The sequence below is a fragment of the Patiria miniata genome, unplaced genomic scaffold, assembly GCF_015706575.1.
Source record: "Patiria miniata isolate m_02_andy unplaced genomic scaffold, ASM1570657v1 HiC_scaffold_20, whole genome shotgun sequence".
Lineage (NCBI taxonomy): Eukaryota > Metazoa > Echinodermata > Asteroidea > Valvatida > Asterinidae > Patiria > Patiria miniata.
Window position 1 is genome coordinate 3,979,602 of NW_024037059.1, and position 20,958 is coordinate 4,000,559.

The window sequence follows — 20,958 nt, forward strand, 5'->3', positions numbered from 1 at the left end:
GCATCCAGGGTTACCAAATCATCCGTGTCAGATGTAACAGGGACGGGCAAAAAATGTGGACCCCAAGTTTGTAGAATGACCCACAGAAGTAGAACCACTACAGGTATAACATCAACCAGATAGAACCTCAAAATATTCTAGAAGTATTACTTTCAGTGGTCAGTGACACTCAACAAAGATTGTTACTAATACATCAAGACCACATGCGTAGTGACATTAGTAATTTAGTCAAATTTCTAAACAATTTACACGATATTATTTCAAGATAAATGAAGTGATTTTACAGTTATGATCACAAAGAGCTAAAACTTAAAGTACCAACATCATCTTGTTAACCTACAGGTATATTGCATCAAAATACATGGATTTGTTCACCTAATTTGGCACAGATATTACTCTTGATTAGATGCGTACTCCATATAACTTGATTGAGTTATAGTGAACAAATGTTTTAGACTGAGTAAAAAGTTATAAATTTCACATGTGATAATTGTGACAACCATAAAACAAAGTGGTTTTTGTTTTTCAGTATCAGACTTTTTTGAAAGCAGGAACAGCTTGTGACACATACATTACAGTACACATACCAAGGAATCCTCTCCTTCTCAGTTAAATAAAGAAGGAAACGCCATTCCTTTTGCGATAGACTTCACTGCAATTCTGCCTTAAATAATCACCCAAAAAGTCTCAGTAAATTTTCCATGTGATTGCAAAACCTGCATATAACAGCGGTTATTATCATTTTAAGAAATCATTTCACATTCCGTCAAGTAATTTTGTGGCATTAATAAAGTTATAACACAAATCAAAAGCTAAAAGAGAGAGAAACGCATAAAGTTTGGTTTTTAAAACACAAAAGAACAAGTTTGTTTGATTTTCTTGCAGTAAATTAAAATAACACTCAGTCACAGACTGCCTCTATTGTACATGTACATGTTTATTTTTTATTTTTATTTTTATTTTTTTTAGGTTAATAAAACACAGAGTCACAGACTGCCTAGAATATACCAAACCACTGTTTACAAAATGGTGACAAATTTGTGAGCCTGTCCTCTAAATTGAAATTCTCAAGAGATTGAAAATAAAATGATGATTTGCCTACCTGTAATGTGGGGTAAAACATATATAAATTGCAATGTAGGCAGGTGACCATGACAAATGATGTACATTGTTGTGTAAACGGCCACCGTTTGTCACTTTTATTGACAGTTTGCTATGACTACCAATCATTGTCAATGTTTGGAAAAGACAGTACACTTCTGAGGGGGAAAAGGTTTGGATTTTTTGTGTTTAAATCTGTCATTTGAGTCCCTTAATTTGGATTGAAGTGTGTGCACTGCTTGCAACATTTGTAGCATGACACCAGAAGATTGAATGTCGCTTGGCGAATTTCCCCATTCCTGAGGTAATAAATGACGACGTTTACCCAACTGTTTGTCAGTACGGGTAGCACAAACACAAACAGGGTTGCCATTTCACTGGTATGAAGTCGCAATATAAGGTAAATGATAGGCAGAAGATTAAAAACAAGTGCACTCAATGTAATGAGCAGCACGGTGTGTAGAGTCTTGGTAGCAGGCCTTGCGAGTCGGTTACCCAGTCCAGCAGGCTGGTTGTCAACGTGAATGCGGCGTGCGTGCTGGCGAGAAATCAGGAAAAGTCTGGTGTACACGACTGCAAGTGTCAGCATACAGCACAGTAAAATGATCAGGTAGATAACTTTAATGTAGATGGAGGAACCCCCATCATCGGAGTCAAAAATGCACCCAAGTGAACGGTTAACGTACTTGCATCTCCAACTGCTGAGAAGACCATACCCTGTCACTATGCACAAGACAAGAGCCCATGCAGCACAGGCTGTGATTCGGGCTCGCTTCATTGTCAATAAGGAATGATAACGGAGTGCGTACACCACGGAAATGTACCTGTCTACAGATAGCAAGAGCAGCGAAAGAAGGGATCCTAGAATACAGGAGGTGAACAGAAAGGACTGCATCCCACACAGTGCATCCCCAAACTGCCAGTCTCCATAAATTACTGATGGTGTCATTGGGATGGCCCAAAATATCCCCAGCCCCAAATCGGCGGCCGTCATGGAGCGGAGAAACACTTTAGTGGTGTCTTGGATTGTGTCATGGACATGACTCAGAGCCAGGAGACAAAGTGGGTTCAGTGTTAGGAGTAGAGCAGTTTCTGTGATGACAAAGATGAGGCTCATAACATTAGTTTGGTAATCGCTGGTCCCTGTTTCTGGCTCCATGGATACATTGAATGGAGAGGCATTGTAAGAACCCAAGTCCATCGTCGTTTGCATTGAAGTTACTGCAGTCATCCTGGAAACAGACGATACTAAGAAAAACACGATGACTCGGAAGTTGTCTCCAAGCAGAACTGCAAATTATTTGAAGTCTGAATTTCAAGGAAAGGATTTTTTCACAAATGAACTGACAGAGTGTGCTGAGAGAAGAATATAAGTAAACTAGAAACAACTAATTTGGTTCACTTCGAGAATTGACGACCTCTCTTCAACCGCAGTGATGAACAACTGGAGTTCTGCATTAGCAGTGCATACATCATACTACACAGTGTGATTTGTTGACCCAAAAACAAGGGTGATGCTTCGTTCCCATCCTGTGTGTGTTATTACTGCCTAGTTTGAGGATTAATCAGTAATTGTATTGCCAAGGTCTCTACTTGGATCATATGGACTTTATATTGATGACTTACTTAGTGACAAGAGTCTGATTCAAGCCAAAATTAATGTCTGTTAATATTAAGTGTAGATTAAAAAGTAAAGGGTATACCAGTACCATGTCAAATTTGTTTGCCCAGTGACATGCTGTTGTCACTTGATGCTAACTTTCATTTAGAGAGATGCGAGCGCACTACTTGAAGTAATATGCATTCATATAATTGTTGACTTTATAGCGCAGTGCAATATGAGGAAAAACGAGGGCGGATACATGTATATGCATGTCGGCAACCGACAGTCACGACATTTCCTGTGATATGGTCCAAAGACTAGACTTTTAGATGCTGATGGAGAATTTTCCTTAATTTGTTTTCATGACTGATTATTGACCAAATAGTGGTGTACATGTAAGTGTCATTCTGTAAATTAAGGGTCCAAAGTGTGACATTTGTCCTGTCCCTGTTATCTCTGAACTTTGTAATTTGCAATTCAAGTATCATTAAAAATGACTTCAAACTATATTTTTATTTGTTGGATGGGCAGTTTGCTTTAGGTAATCATTCTCTAAGAAAGAAAGCATTAAGGAGTGCATCCAGAATTACAAAATCATCCGTGTCAGATGTAACAGGGACAGGAACAAAATGTGGACCCCAAATTTATAGAATGACCCACAGAAGTAGAACCACTACAGGTTTAACATCAGAAAGATAGAACTTCAAAATACAATGTATTCTAAAAGTAAATGTATATTACTTTCTGTGGTCAGTCACACTCAACAAACATGACAAAGATTGTTCCCAAACAGTATATCAAGACCACATGCTTAGTGCCATTAGTAATTTAGTCAAACTTCTAAAACATTTACATGGTATTCTTTCAAGAGAAATGAAGTGATCTTATGATCACAAAGAGCTAAAGCTAAAAGTACCAAGCCACTTTTCACAAAATGGAGAGAAATTTGAGGGACTGTCCTCTAAATTAAAATACACTGAAAATAAGATGATGATTTACCTACCTGTAATGCAGGAGGTAAAATGGCTAACTTAGGGAGGTGACCGTGGCAAATGTTGCAGTAAACGGCCATCCTTTGTCACTTTTATTGATGATGTGCAGTGGCTACCAATCATTGTCAATGTTTGATGGTTGAAAAAGACAGTACACAAATTGGGATTACATTTGTACACAATGATTTAATAAATCCTGCAGAGAATTGTTGCATTACTTAATGAACTGAAGAAGGTGTTTTTCTTGTACAAATTGCAGTGAGAAATTCTGAAATCCAGTTAGTGGTGTGAAGTGTAAGTGGTTTAAATTGTTGTTTTCTGCTCGGATAATCTGTCTCCTGATGTCAGGCAGAGCATACTATGTCTGAAATGTTGGTTTTCCACAGCTTCGAACCACACAAACTCTCACAAGCGATTCACCATCACATGTTCTCACAGCAAATTATTTAATTTGCTTCTGAGGAGAAAAAGATGGAGTTTTGTTTTCAAATCTGTCATTTGACTTTGTTAATTTGGATTGAAATGTGTGCACCGCTTGCAACATTTTAAGCATGATACCAGAAGATTGAATGTCGCTCGGCGAATTTCCCCATTCCTGAGGTAATAGATGACGACGTTTACCCAACTGTTTGTCAGTACGGGTAGCACTAACAGAAAGAGGGTTGCCATGTTACCGTTACGAAATGCAAGCATGACGTATATGATGGGCAGAAGATTGAACACAAGTGCACTCAATGCAATGAGCAGCATGGTGTGTAGAGTCTTGGTAGCAGACCTCGCGAGTCGGTTACCCAGTCCAGCAGGCTGGTTGGCGACGTGAATGCGGCGTGCGTGCTGGCGCGAAATCAGGAAAAGTCTGGTGTACACGACTGCAATTGTCAGCATACAGCTCAGTAAAATAATCGCGTAGATAACTTGCAAGTAGAGGATGTAGTTGGAACCCACACCAACAGAGTAAAAATTGCACGCCAGTGACTGATGACTGTACACGCCTTGCCAACTGCTGAGAAAACCATACCCTGTCACTATGCACAAGACAACTGCCCATGCAGCACAGGCCATGATTCGGGCTCGTTTCACTGTTACTAAGGAATGATAACGGAGTGCGTACACCACAGAAATGTACCTGTCTACAGATAGCAAGAGCAGCGAAAGAAGGGATCCTAGTATGCAGGAGGGGAACAGAAAGGACTGCATCCCACACAGTGCATCCCCAAACGGCCAGTCCCCATAAATTACCGAAGGTATCATTGGGATGGCCCCGAAAATCCCCACCCCCAAATCGGCAGCCGTCATGGAGCGGAGCAACACTTTAGTGGTGTCTTGGACCGTGTCATGGACATGACTCAGAGCCAGGAGACAAAGTGGGTTCAGTGTTAGGAGTAGAGCGGTTTCTGTGATGACAAAGATGAGTATTATAACATACATGTACGTGTAAGTAAGGTAATCGCTGGTCTCAGTTTCCGGCGTCGCGGAAATGTTGAATGGAGAGGCATTGTAGAAACCCAAGTCCATCGTCGTTTGCATTGACGTTACTGCAGTCATCCTGGATACTGACTACGACAAGAAAAGCACAATGACTCGGAAGTTGTCTCCAAGCAGAACTGCAACTTGTTTAAAGTCTAAAATTTGAGGTTAAGGACTTTTTTTTTAGAAAAACGGACAGATTGTGATGAGAGAGCAAAACAAGTGCATCAGCAAAAAAATTGGTGACATAAAAATGTCTCATCGGACATGATACAGAATTCAAGATAAAATTTGTTTAATTTTGAGAATCGACGACCACTCTTCAACAGTGGTGAAAATCTCAAGTTCTGCATTAGCAGTGCCTGCATCATCCGCACACGTTGATTTTGTGACGAAGAAAACGAGGAGTGGCTCCTTGCCTGTAATTATATTTGCATCTATTCTTCTGCTGCCAAGGTTTCTGATTGGGTCCTAAACCGTCGGCTAATGGCGAAAAGAGTCAGATTCAAGCCAAGTTGACGTCCACCTTTAATGAAGCATGGATTAAAAGTAATGGGTTTATACCATGTTTGTTTACCCTTTTGCATGATGTGGTCATTAGACGCAACCACACTACCCTTCACTGTCATTTGAAATATATGCGTTGACTTTGAAGTGTTGACTTGAGCACAGTGCAATATGAGGAAAAACCTGGATGGATGTCGGGAACCGACAGTCATGGCATACTAGTGAAATGGTCCATAGACAAGCCTTTCTGCTGGACCCACAAGGGCCAGCTTACGGTCCTCTTTGCACCTATCTCACTGACTGACTGACTCACTGATGCTTGTAAATTAGACTTTCTTAAGTCTCCCAAAAAATCGACTCGGATAACTACGTAGACACCTCAGACCAAATTAGTCCGGGACCAGTTTTACTATAGGCTTGCCAGGACTTGTTTACATGTATTGATGGAGATGTGTCCCCTTCATGTAATTGGCTTCTTATGACCAGCTCTTTGATTTGGGCTGATGGCCAGCATTGAACTAAATGAAAACTTAAAGCCCATGTGGGTTTAAAAAATGCTTAACTCGATTAATCATAAATGTGTGGCCACACTGCGCTACATGTAGCTGCCCAAGAGAGATGTCAAACTTTTGTGGGGAGTTAACAAGTTGGTGATCGATACTATTGCCTGGGAGGATTGGCTTCTTGTGTCTGTGCACCAAAATTTAATCCGTGAATGGCATGTTTGTTCATGCAGCTTGATCGCCCTCAGTCTTTTATAACTACGGTAGTCCCCATATTGCCAATTAAACTTATCACCCGCCAGCCCAACATGTCAACTGTCAATTTGTCGGCTCTACATTGATAGGTCCTTAATTGCAAAAAAAGGGAATAAATGTGTGCTTGGCCAGTTTTAAACACAATGTCTAAGACCGGTTGGAGTCTGGATGGCGAGGGTAATTATCAGCATCCAGACTCCAACCAGTCTTAAACATAGTGTTTAATACCAGCCAAGCACATTATTTGTTCCCATTCATAAATTCCTTTTCGGTCAAAATTCAGGAACCTTTACACTGAATATACTAAAGAGAATGTCTTATATTTTCCTTTCTTAAATCCAGATATTGGTACTTTGGCCCCCTGAAGTGGAAACTGACGTATGTTTTTGCAACTTTAAAAAGTGTAAGTATGTGTTATTACCTCAAACAAAAACGTAATCAGGTTTTAAGTAGCAGGAGAATGTGTCGGAAGTAGTTTTTATTTTCAACGAACCTAGTTTGCATAATTTGTTTTGTAATCATGAATGTGCGTCAAGGAAATTGGAGACAAAAATAATGAAAGACATTTGTGGACGCTCAGAGCAAAACTTTTGTTGAACGAAACCCTGGTTACAAGTTGAAAATAACTTGCTTTGATTTGATTAGGAGTTTGGTGTCCGAAGTAGTACCAACCTACCAAATCTCAGTGGTGTTTTCTTGGTATTTTTCCAACAATTTTTTTTTACCTTTTAGGTTTGGCCACCAGTGTTGAAAGCCAACATCAAGCACAGGCCGCCATTTGAAGAGCCAGAGCCTGAGGCTGAGACTAGTCATGTGGGGATCAACTGGTGGGCGTGGCTACAGCGACTGATGATCTGGAGGAGTAGCCCAAAGGAGGAGAGCAAAGGTAATGGGTAAACGCAGTAACCATTGAGGGCACAAAGAGTTGCCTCTCTACCACTGATACCCATATGACTATTTAGTGCAGGCAGCCATTGCCTGCGCACTAGAGATGTGAAGCCACTGCAAGTCACTTTTTGACCCTCCCAATATGGCCACCACTACGTTCAGCGCATACAGTATACATTCGTTGCATACAGTACCACGATCTGCCCATCTCCCACTGTTCTCGATATGACTGGAAAGTTAATCTACATGAACCCGTACAAGCCAGTTTTTTTGGCTCTATTGATATGGCCGCCGGGCACTGCATGCAACCCATACCGTACAGCACATTGTATTTCGTTGGAAATTTCCATTAGTAGTTCGGTTTTGTGGGGGCGAAGCGCCCGCAAGCATTGACACGACGCATATGTGCGCGTGATTGATAATTCGTCGAATCAGTAGACAGAAGACAATGAGAAGAAATTACAGTTTCAGAGGTGGGAGGAAAACCCCAGAAGAATATTCTGGAGAAAGCCCACGGAATCAGGTAGGGACTAAAAACCTAATCCACATGTGGACCAGGGCAAGACATGAACCCGGGGCACAGCGGTGGAAGGCGAGGACAGCAACCACTGCGCCAACCTGACTCTTCTTAAATTGGCTTGTGGTCGGCTTTTCATTGACTTGTGATTGGCATGTAATTGGCTTGTGTCCTGCGATTGACTCAATTGCAACTCTGACTGTCAGCGGTGTGATTATCTTACAGAATTAGGAGCCAACGCTGATGATGAGACAACTGAACCAGAGGAGGAGATCGAATGGACAGAGGATGACCTGGTAACCACGGAGCTGGTGGTTGCTACGGGCAACACGGATGAAGTCAAAATGGTTTGTATGGTACCAGTTTAATCATTGAACCATTTTGAAGTTGTTGCACTTCAGTATCGAGATTTTGTTAAGGGAATAAATGTGTGCTCCGGAGGTTTTTATCACTCGTTTAATACCGCTTAGAGTCTGGGTGCTGATAATTACCCGAGCCGGAGGCGAGGGTAATTATCAGCACCCAGACTCTAAGTGGTATTAAACAGAGTGATAAATACCGACGGAGTACATATTTATTCCCATTCATAAATACCTTTTCGGTTAAAAAAATCATATAATTCGTTCAAAACATCCCAATTTTGTTCAACAAATTCACTTTATGCTTTTTGAATCATCCCTCCTGCAAAATAATGGAGTGTTCAGCTGGCGAGTAAGATGAAAACAACCCTTTTATGGAGATTGACGCGCGCGTATCATGTTCTATGCGATGTCGCGCAGAACGCACCTGGCGCGTTGCGTTTTGAATTTAGAACTATAAAATTCTAACTCCCTGGTAGTGTTGCGCATGCCTACGTGAGGATTGTGAACGTTCAACCTATGAAACGATAAGAGGCACTGGATTTTTAGGAGTCCACATTTTATTGTGACACTGGAAAAGTGTTTAAGACCAGCTAGCCATGTCTTTATCATCCGTTTAATACCGGCCACGTGACGGGCTCTCGACCAATAGGAATGGCTAAACTGTCTGAGGTATTTATGAATGAGGGTTGAAACAACCATTACGTAGTGTTGGGTTGTACAAGAACAAACATATAATGGATTAAATGAATGGAGCAGTTTTAAATTCAAACCTGTGAATACGTGTATTTGCAAGTTACAAATTAATTCACACTTAGACTTAGATACTTCAAGAGAGCAAATTCAATTTCAATTTTTTTTCTTCATTCAGTAAAAATATTGCTATTAGTGTACTATTTAGTGAATTAGAGAATTATTTGATCAAAAAGTACCACAAACATTGAATTTGGATGTAATTTTTAGCCTGTTTTTTTTTCTGTTTGCAGTCTCCTAGAGCTCTGAGGGTACAGACAGGGCCAGCCCAGCTATCCAGGACGGGGTTTGTCAGAGAAGGGTAGGTTTCCATGAATGGATGGCGTACTTCACTCCAGATCCCATGTCCCTGTCCCCGAGTGTTGCTGGGTAGTCGACTCTCACGTGTTTCTGAGTTTTAAGTCACTCAGTCCATGTAGTTTTTATCTTCAAGCTCAGCTTGAGCAAAAACTTGGGATCAGACATTCACATAGGTAGAGACACGGTTGAATGTCTGATGTACCCTAACATGTGAATTGTATGCCATCCCGCACACACAATTCCAATCGGAGTCGACTTTAGAAGCATGACGGCATGTCGATCAGAAATGTAGACTAAGCTGTTGATTGGTCAATAATACAACAGCGGGTTAGTGAAGACCCAGTGTACATGTAGAAGGCCCCCACTGAATGGTCAGAATCTCGAGGTCAAGACACAGTCTTGTTTTGCATGATTAATTGCCGAATCTGCTCGCATGTAACAGACCCTTGCTATGCAAGGGGATATTCCATAGACTAAGTTTGAGATTGAGGGCAGGTAGTGAGCATTCACACAGTGACGAAGCCTTGAAAGATCGTTTGGAGCTGGGCATAGGCCTTTTTTGATTTCTGAACAGTAAATTTAAGCACCATGTACGTGGAACCATTTTATGTTGCTTTACATCAAATTAAAAAACAAAATTTGTTCTACAATGCCAAAAAACAGTGAAAAAGGTTGTAAACCCTTTCTTTTTCACACTGTTATTTGTGTAGTCTTACCACTTCACACTATCCTGCAAAAATGGCCAGACTATTTGAATGCATTCTTCCGTTGGATCTTTTTTTTTTTCAGATGGAGAAGGGCAAGTCCAAGTCAAGATGCTGCAAGTGATGACTACAAAACCCAGACGGCTGAGGTCGGGGAAATTAAGATCACACCAGCTCTGAAAGAGGTCGGTTTTTCGCTGAGTTTCTTGAAAGCAGTAATTTAACACGAAATGTCCACAGGGTTTAATCAATTCCCCCATTTCCCCCGGGGAACCAAATGCTTTTATTTAAAATCTATATGGGTCATTCATTAAATTAAGGGTCCAAAGTGTGCAATTTTTCCTGTCCCTGTTACCGCTGAACTTTGTAATTTGCCACTCAAGTATCATTCAAAATTTGATCAAATTATTCTCATTTGTTGGGTTGTTAGTTTGCTCTACACAATCTTGCTTGGGGAACACGGCATTAAGGAGTGCATCCAGAATTTACAAAATTGTACATGTCAGATCATAGCAGAAACAGGAAAAAAGTGGACCCCAAATTTGTACAATGACCTGTATTTAAAAGTCGAAAATACATGAAATGAGTGCACACATGCGTACATACAAATTTCTGCTTTTGAAATATTTTACAATGGGTTTTTCCATGTCTCATTTGCATTGGAGAAGATGTCAATTTGTGCAGATAGGCATTCAAGGTGGCTGCATGTTTTCTGTCTTCAAGTTCACCATGTTCGTGTTCACAAAGATATTCTGATAATAATTATTTTTTAATGATTTGTAGTCAACATGTTCAAACAGGTTTTTTTTTTTATCTATTTCCAACATTATTCTAGGGTGAAGAGGCGTGGTACAGCGTTGACAATGAGAGGCTAGAGGCTCAACCAATCACAGTTCAGATACTTCCAAGGAAATTGCAGTTCTTCACGGACAGGCAAGATAGAGACACTCTGATTGGTGGAACACAAAAGACATGAACATGCGTGGATGCCACTTTTAGCCAATCAAGGTTCTGCTTGTTCCAAGGAAACTGCAGTTCTTCACTGACTTGCAAGATAGGGACATTCTGATTGGTGGATCACAAAGTACATGACCATGCGTGGATGTAACTGTCAACCAGTCATAGTTCAGGTACTTCCAAGGAAACTGCAATTATTCACCAACGGGCAAAAACTATAGGAACACTCTGATTGGTTAACAACAGACTGGCCATGAATAGTTGCAACTATCGGCCAACCACAGTTCAGCTACCTCCACAAAAAATTGCGAGACAGAATCACTTTCACAGATGCACCACAACACCACGTGAGACTGAGGCTCGTCAATGTTAGTAAGAGGAAATCAGCCAATCAGAATCCAGGTACCTACTGTACATCTTCTACAACCTACAATTGGAGCACCAAATAGACATTTTTTTTTTTTCAAATCAAATCACAGTGCCTAGTTTCAAAGAAATTTGTCATTCATTTGGAAGTGTCGCTGAAACTAAACAAAACACATGAATCTTCTGTGAATGGTATAATGTTATTTAGGACAGTGTTTTAGTGAAGTCATGTTCTTGTCTACTGGGTATGATGGATTTATAGTGTAAAGAAGAAGTACACATAGAAATTAGACTGCGTGGTCTTGGTACTTGAACTTTTGGTTATGGGAGGGGAATCAAAGGCTGTGTCCCGGCTGAAAAGGGCTTCCAGAGCTACGGCTACGTCAATTGTCCGCGTGTCCCTGTGTATTTTCTATGGGCGCGGACCTAGACCTAGCTCTAGACAGCTGATTCTGATGCAGTCTTAGCACATGTATTTATACAAACATTCAGAACTTGAGTGAAGTTCATTTGTAAATATTTGTACATTCCTTGTATGCCTGTATCAGGTTGTGTGTCCAACCACTCATATCTCTACCCATTAAGTGCACTCAGTCAGCATAGCCTTGATATTTATGTTTGATTCCTACATGTACCATGTATAAGGCCCATTCTAGACAAAGTGCAACTGCTGGCCGAACTTAATTAATTTGAGTTTTGAATTTGGCACACTGGTAGCATGGCGTTTAGAACCATTTGGCTGGGCAAATTGAGTTCGGCATGGCACCATCCTTTGGCTTGACAGGGCTGGTGGGCTATCGTCATTCCAAATGGCAGTGGCACATCACTGTTCTAAGCGCCGTGCCATTGCCGTGCCGAACTCAATTCAATTTGAAGTTGGGGCAAACATTTTAGGAATATGCAATACCATCTCCCGCGTCCGCGTCACGGGGAGTGAAATTGGCACGAATATCTTGAGCGCGCTGAATGTTCATTGAAATGCTTTAACTTGGCCCATTACTCCAGATGCGTTAAGGTTCAACTATTAAGTTTGGCGTGAGCAACTGCCGTGCTGTAGATGACCTATTGCTGCACTCATTTCAATTAAGTTTGGTGCAGCAGAAGCAAGGCGTCTAGAACAGGCTGTAACCTCATATTTCAGTAAACATGGGAACATAGAAAATGACTATAAAACGGTAACACTGGTTTATCATAAACAGTTTCCCTTAGATTTGCTTGAAAATTACAGTGACTGAAATCAGGTGCCCCATCATTCCATGTTTTCTGTACAATTTGCCAAAACTTTATGTTTTACTTAATGTAAAGTACATGCACATGGATTCTTGAACATGTTGAGTCTTGTGTAGAATTATTGGAATCCTTTTTTATATATTCCTCTCGGGACTCTGTACTGCGGAAAAACATGGAGCCAAGTACAGTTTAGGGCCAGCAAGTCAGACGTGTAACTGTTCTCACTTGCCAAATGTACACCTTGCATGTATAATGAATGTTGCTTAACGTTATCAAACATTTGTACAAATGGTGTAAAATTTGGGACTCATTTAACTAGTAAATTGTAAAGATTTGATGGTTTTGACAATAAAACCGCCAGCAAAGCAAAACAGAAGAACAAATTCTCATGACTATAATATTCTTATTTCAGGTTTTTTTTTGACATGCCTGTGTAAACACCAGTGGACTTACCATCACAAATATTTTAAAAACAATTTTTCACTTACTGCCACAGATTCTGATCCTGATCTGAAAACTTCAGAAATGTGAACGGCATAAGACTTTCGTAGAAACGCTGCACGTTTCACTGCACATTTAGTAGCAGCAGATCTAGAGGGGCGTTGGGAGGGGGTTGCAGCCCCCCCCCCCCTCCCTCCCCCTCCCCCCCCCCCCTCCCCTATGATTAGCCACTGACTAATGTTATGATACTAGTAAAATGGGGCCAAATAAATGGCGTGCTAAAGTTCCTAAATTTATTCTCTAATTGCTTTAGATTGCAGGAGAAAACATTGTAGATTTCAAAGTTTTCCAGGGGGCATTCCCCGGACCCCCCCCCCCCCCCCCCCCAGCATGGCGTGCCTTCAGCATGCCTTAGACTCAAACCCCCCCCCCCTATACCAACCCCGTTTCCTGAAAACTACATCCCCCCTGTTTTTGAAAGCTTTTGAAAGAAACACTGCTTTTTTAAAAGAGTTTCAAGAGCAAATGCGCAAAATTGTGGTCACTTCTTGGAATTTGGATGTGAAAGGATGTTTAAAGCTTATTCAAGGAAAAATTCAGCCCAGAAAACAATACTTTGTGTGGTACAAAGAACTTTTATTTATTTAAGAAACAAAATTCACATAAAAATTCTTACTGTACTTCGGAGGGCTGTAAAGAACAGAAGAAAGAAAATATTGATATCATAGACATTTTTTTTATTTGGGGTGGTTTAGTTACTGTTAAGGTATTAAAAAAACGAAGCTAAATCCTCTCAACTCGTTTGAAAATGTATTACCTTCAGCTGCTCGAGTATAAAACTTTGTATTGTAGAGAATTCTTCAATATATAAACAATTACTCTGTAAGCCATAATGTGTACAAAAGAATGGCATCTATGAGTTAAAGAGGAAAAAAAGTCAAAATAGATTCTCTATGCCTTTTTCAGATGAAAATGTATCAATAAGCAAGTTCAGAAAGACGGTAGTCTTTTAATGGCATTCTTTTTTGTGTACTTCACAACTTGCAGCTGCAGCGAAAAAAGTAAATTTCAGCAAAACAATTCTACGCGGAGTTGACACCGGAATTTTGAAGACTGCACTTACGATCATCATACTCGATGTCCAAGTCATGAACACTATGAGTTTGATATCTACAGAGGTACAATGTACTTTACAATCACAAAAACCATTTGAAACATTGGAACGCAAAACTACTTCTAACTATAACTTTCTAAACAGCTACATAACAATATAGAGCACAAATATAACCAATAAACTTCTTTTACAGAATTTAATAATAAGCACTTTTGTTGTCTTTTTGTCTTGTCTTATGCTATGGGCTCCGTGCACAAGTACTCCTTCAACGGCCAGAAAAGGAGAGTTGGGGGAGACCTAGACTGGTTCCCGATCCATCCACTGCGTATTTCGAATGATCCAAAGTTATTGGGGGCGGGGATTAGTCTGGGAGACCATTGCAAGTTAAATTCGAACGCCGGTATTCGCACGCCTGACGCTCACACGAAGACGCTGTGGCTAATAGCTTTGACACATTTAGAAAGTCCTGTCTGTACTTCGTGCGCGAACAGGTACAGTACATGCACACACGCTGTGTGTCCCGTCCAAAGGGCGCTCAAAAATGGTAAAAACGCGCCCTCTTTTGTTGGCGCACGGAGCCCATTGTACATGGATGTGTTCAAGCTTGATTTTATTTTAAAAAGTGAATATTGTAATAATCTAAACAGAAGAATGAAAACATTTCAGTCACAGGAAGACTTTGGTTTTCTTTTGCAGCACTTGCAATACAAAAGTTGAACAATCCATGCTCTTTGGTCCTTTAACAGTTAAATTTCAAAAGTTACTAACCGGCAACTAGAAAAAACTTAATAAAATGTCATACGTCTTTGGCAGTTAGCCTCAATTAGATGTTTTCCTTGGTTTCCTAAAAAAAACGTGAGTTGTACGTCCTCTATAAATTCCTGCGCTGTACTAAGAAAAAACTTTTAGATTACACATTATCATATCAGGTGCATTTTTGGGGGATACCTGCCATATCCACAAGAAAGCTAAGATCGCACACTCTAAAAAAAGTCAGCCAACAAAAAATAGAATCGATGGTCACTACACCCATATTTTACTAGGTCAGCAGAGCATGTTATCAATCTATCACTATCAAATTTTCCTTGTTGCAGTCATAAAATCTTGAAGGCAGTTTGGAATTGACTTTCCTTTTGAGAAAACCAAACATTACTGCTTCATTTTGTTGGCTATGTAACTTCTTTTCTTACAAACTATTTCATGTCCAAACGATGATGAAGAAAGTCAGAAAATATCAAATCTATTCATTTGCAGGTTTCAGAACATCCTAAATCTTGAGTCGGAAAAAAAAAGTGTGTTCACAGTAGTGACTTAATACCTTTTGAGTTTCAATTTCAACTTGAGTTTCGAATTCACACACCTTTTTATTCAAAATGGAAATGTTTTTACACACTTGCTCTCAAATCTGAGTTTACGAAAGACCCGATTAATTCTCGCAGGGTTCAGAGTTCGCTCCTGGATATTCTAGGTCCCTTCTTTTTCGGCTTCTTTTCTTTCTTCTTTTTCGGCGGTGGTGGTTCAGGAGCAACCTGAAAACAATTCACAAACGATCAAAACAATAAAATTTCTCCTCCTCACACTTAAAACATTTGCATTTGCCTCAGTTGCGTTTTAACCAGTTCGCGCCGGGTGCCGTGTATACCCGCAAATATTTTGCGACATTCGGAATGGATGACGGATAAACATGCAACGAGCGAGGCCAGAAATATCAGGGTGTGCTACCCGCAGATGACAGCCTGAACCCGTCTGGCATCGAGGTTCCTGAAAAACAATCCCGCGCCTGGGTCCGGTCACTGTCAAAATAATCCCGGCGTGAACGGGTTAAGTGCCTTTCCTCCACAAGCTGTATTCATGGGTAAGTTAATGGTAAAACAAATCGCACATTCTCGTTGCTTAAGCTAAATATGCCCTGTTAACAATACTGCTGAGGGAAAACAAATTGTTGGGAAGGTTTACAACCTACAAACAATCTCAAATTAGTTATCCAAGTTAGATGGAATGTAAATGTATGGTACACAACATCTGAGAATCTACCCAAGTTGCCTGACGTTGAAACCAGTTTGTTTTTTAATGGCACATACTGACCTCTTCTCTTTTGAAAGGATTAACATAGTCAGCATCTCTCTTGATCAGTCGGAGTTCCTGTGACATCTGCAAAGACAAAAGAAATATGGTTATATTTTCACCATGACTAAAAAAAAGAAAGACGCTGCATTTTTTCTTTCATGAATGGGAGTGGGGGCTGTTTTGTACAGTGGGGGGGGGGGGTGCCCATTTTCTGTAGCCTCCGTGCTGAAAGGCAGACAGGTTTTTCACTGGTCACCCAGCCTCTGTAAAATTTTTTAAAATGGGTGGGGGCACCATCTTTCTATGGGGGCGCCCTTCAAAGCGGACACTATCGGACAATAGATGGCGCTCTTCAGGGCGGCACAATTAAAGCTGTTCGGACTAGCAAATTTCCAGTGGGGGCGGCGATTTTTTTTGTGGGGGAGTGCGGCCCCCTTGGCTACGCCGTTGATGTATACACTTGTCTCAAATCTGACTGGTGCTTGAAGACCCTTAACTTAAAGTAAGCAACTGAAATTATCCTTTTAATATTTCACAAGACACGTAGGACTACATGCTTTGCATACAGTGAGGCGATTCCTAGGCTGAATTCAATAAATACTTTGTGCCTGTCAATCAATCAGTGTGTACTGACCAATTAGATCACGACTTTTGGTCGGGTGACCCCAGTGGCTCAGTGTAACCCAGGCCTTGTCCGAATTACTTCCCCACGGCTTGAAATTACGCTTGTGTCTATGGTAGCGGCTGCAGCCACTTCTCATAGACTCGTGTGTAATTTTTAAGCCGTAGCCAAGTAATTGGGACACGACCCAAAAGTGGGCGGGGCTCATAGCCATATCCAGAAGGATCTACTACAGTCAACTCACTAGGTTCATCAGTTTCCTGTGATTGTCGTCAAAGAACCCTGTCTGTTCTGTGTACGTGACGGCCCAGCGGACGACTTCCCGCAGTGCTTTCTTCTTGCTGTACAGGCTGTGGGTGATGTCTGGCAGTCGCAGAGTGATGTCACCGAAAAAGGCCAGGTTTTCTAGAAGCAGCGAAAGACCTGCAAAGAGAGGAACAATAGTCTGTGACTTGAATGAATTTTGTCACCTTTGTTACCAATTCACAGCAACTTACATTTTTTTTTTTTTGTTTAAAGATGAACAAATTGCATATGCAATATATATACGTATACAGTAGAAGGCCCCTATTATACTACTCGAAAAAAGGCCACATACAGATCACCAAGGTCAAATCGAGGGACTATAAAAAAAAATTGCCCCCCCCCCCCCCAAAAAAAAGGACAACCTCTTGGGTGGGGGGGGGCTCAAGCCCCTGAGACCTCCCCCCCCCCCCCCTTGGGTGCACAACTGTTACCAGATGATAACTCAATTCAAAGACAAACACATATTAATAAACAAAACCAAGGGATTACCAGTGAACTTCTTTGTTGCATGCATTTATACCTCTCGAACAAGAGGGGCAAGTTAGGTTAAGTGGCTTGCCTAAAGACACAAGAACCCTACCCCAAAACCCGCACACCCTCCTGTATATTCATCTTTGCTACTTCTTACCTTCTTTTGTTTCCTGATCTACTGGAAATGGCATTCCTGGCTTAAACCTAGAGTCTGACAGCTTTTTTCTTGATTCAGCTAAAATCTTTTGGGGAAAAAAATATATTATTTAACAAAAGAATCACAATTTCAAGTCTCTTTTGTTTCGTTTGAATGACTCATGTAGCCACATTAACCAAAAGAATCACAACAAAAGCACTTTAGGATTGTTGAAATGAGGGAGAGCGTTATATCAATTTTTATTTAGCATTACATTTTTTTTAAATCTGCTTACAATGTAAATCTGACTTGTTGCCTTCTTGCCCTTGTATCTCTCATTGTACAAATAATTACTTGGTTTTAAACAACGTTTGGGTGATACACAAGTCTATATATCCCATTCTACTCCTCCCGTGCCCTATTGCATAAACAGTGGAAGGAGGGGGAGGGGCATTTGGCCCCCCCCCCCCCTTCCCACTGTTTTAGTGTCCTTTGCCCCTCAACTTATTCCACCCCCTCCCATTGTCTCACCTCTTGCATCCGGTCCAACAGCAAGTCAATCAGCTTAAACTGTTGCTCGTAGTTGTATTTCTCAAAGATGTCTTGAATGGCACTGTGCTGCTGGCTTCTTTTCTGAAGGAATAACTTCTGGACTGTTCAAGAAGCAGTCAAGGAGTTTGTGCACTTTTATGTTAACACACCAACAGCAATAACATTTTTTGTTAAAGTTTAAAACTTTTCACAGGCCACCTCTGTCCGTTTTACACTATGCCCCCCCCCCCCCCCCGGATCTGCCTCCCCCCCCCCCCCGGATCTGCCCCCCCCCCCCCCCCCAGTATAAAACCCAGTGTAAAAATAGTTCTGCTTCCGGATTTCCCTACCTACGCTATTCTGACAGTCCCCAATACCCTAATTTTTTTAATTCGAAAATTGAGGAAAAAAAAACAAAACCATCAATTTCTACAATTTTTGGGGCCCAATGGGCCCCCCTAAAAATAAAAGTATTAAAATTGTGTTAATTCTTTAAAAAATGTAATTGATGTTGTTGTGTACTCATCCCCTTTTTTTCTCAACAATTATGAATTAGTAATTCATGAAGCAAGCAAAAAGGGGTACCCCTTGAGTAAAAGAAGTATGGTACAACACTCCCTTAGTCAACCCCCCCCCCCACCAGCATAACACTGTGTTCTTGCCACACAAACCCCTCCCCCCTCCTCCCCCCCCCCTCTCCCCCCCCCCCCCCTCCACCCCTTAGCAAAGGGGGGTTGGGTTCGCCAGAGCACTCCTCCCAGATCCAAGAAATCCCTCCCACTCTCTCAACAATAAAATTAAAAGCAATTACAACATCACTCCTCCGACTACAATTCATTAATCAACTTTAAGATGAAAAGGATACACATTTCTAATTCTCTGCTGCTGTCTTTGCCTCCGTCATCCCCTCCATCTCTCTCGTCAGCGCCTGCCGTGCCTCCCGCACTCTGCCCCGCATCCCTGTCGCTTGAACGCCCGCTATCGTCAACACCATCCTCGGTCATTTTTCCATTTCCCGTTGTCCGTTTCGCGGCACTTTTCTCACCGTAAACCACAACTTGTGACGAAAGAAGGATGACAGCAATGAACGGAACTAAAATCAAAGAGATATCCATTGCTGAAGTTCACAAAAATCGTTCAGAGATTAGCCCGATGGTCTCATTTTCGAAGCCTAGTAAAGTTACAGCAGGTAGGCCTAATAAAATAAATCACGTAATGCACGTATAAAAATGTATGGCAACAATGGCCAACAGCTGTTCATACTTCTAGGCTTTACATCAGCCGCCTAGTAATACTCCCTTAAAATAATTTCTTAAAGTATTGTATCATTGTATCTCAATTACTTTTTGTAATCTTAACAGCCATTTTCACAGAAATTGTGACTCTTAGTGACTAATTTGATTATTAAAGAAAGACAAACTAATTTAAATAGAACAAAAAAATGACCATGATGACGAATGAGTTTGGACGACCAAAAAGAACAGCTTGAAACCAGACAACAAACAGCGCACGAATTATGTTATTGCATGTCATATTTACTACCGTAAAAATAGGTCGGCTCCTTTTAAGATTACATTTATGTCATGGAATTTCGCAGAGAGGAAAACTCAGTGGGAAAACTCAGTGAGCAGAAAAGACTTCTTTTTTAGCCCCTACATGAGTGTGTCGTGCACAAAGCTATTATAAGTTCGCCGGAAAATCTTCAGTTGTATCATTCTGCGTTAAAATCATCTCGACGGTGATTTTTGCAAACTCAGTCCCTCATCAGTTGCGGGCGACACGTTCGGTGGTCCCTCCCCTCGATATTTCCTCAACCAGAAGCCCGGAATTAAACTTGAACCTAATTGATTACCCTTTATTTTCTCATCAAGTTCCCTCCGCTCCTTGAATTCAAAAGGCCTTCAAGGGATGCTTGGGCCTATTTATTAATCTTTCTCCAAATCTCAGTCTTCGGACAACACCGCACATTGCACAGGCGCGGATCCAAAGGGGTACCCCCCCCCCCCAGCTCTGGTATTTTCCATAGAAATTCTTTAAAAATAATGCGACCCCCCCCCCCCCCCCCCCCCGCTCGGACACCCAAAAATATTCTACTGGTAATGTCCGACTGTGCACAAAATACGAACAGACTAGCCAGCTTGGTTATAGGGGGTATTTTTTACTGTCAATATAAAAAGAAAAGTCTGAAATTTGGATGAATGGTCTGAAAGATTCATTTCTCTCTATACTGATAATGCCTCTTTCTCTCAGACTCAAAAAGTCTGAATTCAAACAAAATTCTGAAAAATCTCATGCCTAATCGTGGGATTTGAACAGCGCCCCCATTGAAAGTATGGTACGAGCCCCGCCCCCCCCCCCCCGGCCCCCCACGAAAATTCCAGGATCCGCCGCTGAACAAATACATTTCCTTTCAAATTCACATTTTTTAGAAATTAGAGGGATCAACGTGGAAACGATTCGTGGGCATATGCGCCATTCAGTTTTAAAGTTGCAAATAACCTTGCAGATCTGCATCATTGGCATCCATAAAAAGTCAGGCGGCGTTGTAATAAATTTTACATCATTTTGTAGAAGTTTCTGAAAAATCAACCACGCATTTAGTACTGAAAATGTATATGTCTCCACTTTCGGGAGTTTCTAAAACAGAAAGAGAGATTATATCAGGCTCCACCCCGCCCCCTCCTCAACTTTGAAACCCCCAGATATGCGCCCTCCCTAAAACGACACTTTTTCAGGGGGACATTTTAACAAGCAGCACCACACTGTTT

The 20,958-nt window shown here is 41.2% G+C and overlaps 2 protein-coding genes across 2 annotated transcripts; one reads left to right on the forward strand and one right to left on the reverse strand.

The window, feature by feature from the left end:
* Positions 1-6,750: 6,750 nt before the first annotated feature.
* On the forward strand, positions 6,751-12,885 carry LOC119728412 (acylglycerol kinase, mitochondrial-like). Its single transcript, XM_038200643.1, has 6 exons — positions 6,751-6,831; positions 7,161-7,314; positions 8,059-8,180; positions 9,179-9,246; positions 10,035-10,134; positions 10,785-12,885. The coding sequence occupies exons 2-6, from the start codon at positions 7,278-7,280 to the stop codon at positions 10,923-10,925; spliced, it is 468 nt and encodes a 155-aa protein (XP_038056571.1). The 5' UTR covers positions 6,751-6,831; positions 7,161-7,277; the 3' UTR covers positions 10,926-12,885.
* Positions 12,886-13,558: 673 nt separating this feature from the next.
* On the reverse strand, positions 13,559-19,422 carry LOC119728546 (coiled-coil domain-containing protein 134-like). The gene is made up of 6 exons (XM_038200828.1): positions 19,056-19,422; positions 18,191-18,312; positions 17,681-17,765; positions 16,991-17,169; positions 16,143-16,208; positions 13,559-15,586 (listed from the first exon to the last, which is right to left on the reverse strand). Exons 1-6 carry the CDS (start codon positions 19,303-19,305, stop codon positions 15,500-15,502), a joined length of 789 nt encoding a protein of 262 aa, XP_038056756.1. The 5' UTR covers positions 19,306-19,422; the 3' UTR covers positions 13,559-15,499.
* Positions 19,423-20,958: the final 1,536 nt, after the last annotated feature.

What these genes read in the sequence shown, in the direction of transcription:
- LOC119728412 (XM_038200643.1), top strand. Translation starts at nt 7,278, where the DNA reads ATGATCTGGAGGAGTAGCCCAAAGGAGGAGAGCAAAG. An exon ending in CCCAAAGGAGGAGAGCAAAG is followed by an intron (nt 7,315 to 8,058) that starts GTAATGGGTAAA and finishes ATTATCTTACAG; the next exon opens with AATTAGGAGCCAACGCTGAT. An exon ending in ACACGGATGAAGTCAAAATG is followed by an intron (nt 8,181 to 9,178) that starts GTTTGTATGGTA and finishes TTCTGTTTGCAG; the next exon opens with TCTCCTAGAGCTCTGAGGGT.
- LOC119728546 (XM_038200828.1), bottom strand. Translation starts at nt 19,305, where the DNA reads ATGGATATCTCTTTGATTTTAGTTCCGTTCATTGCTGTCATCCTTCTT. An exon ending in AGATCAGGAAACAAAAGAAG is followed by an intron (nt 17,170 to 17,680) that starts GTAAGAAGTAGC and finishes CTCTCTTTGCAG; the next exon opens with GTCTTTCGCTGCTTCTAGAA. An exon ending in ATCCTTTCAAAAGAGAAGAG is followed by an intron (nt 15,587 to 16,142) that starts GTCAGTATGTGC and finishes AATTGTTTTCAG; the next exon opens with GTTGCTCCTGAACCACCACC.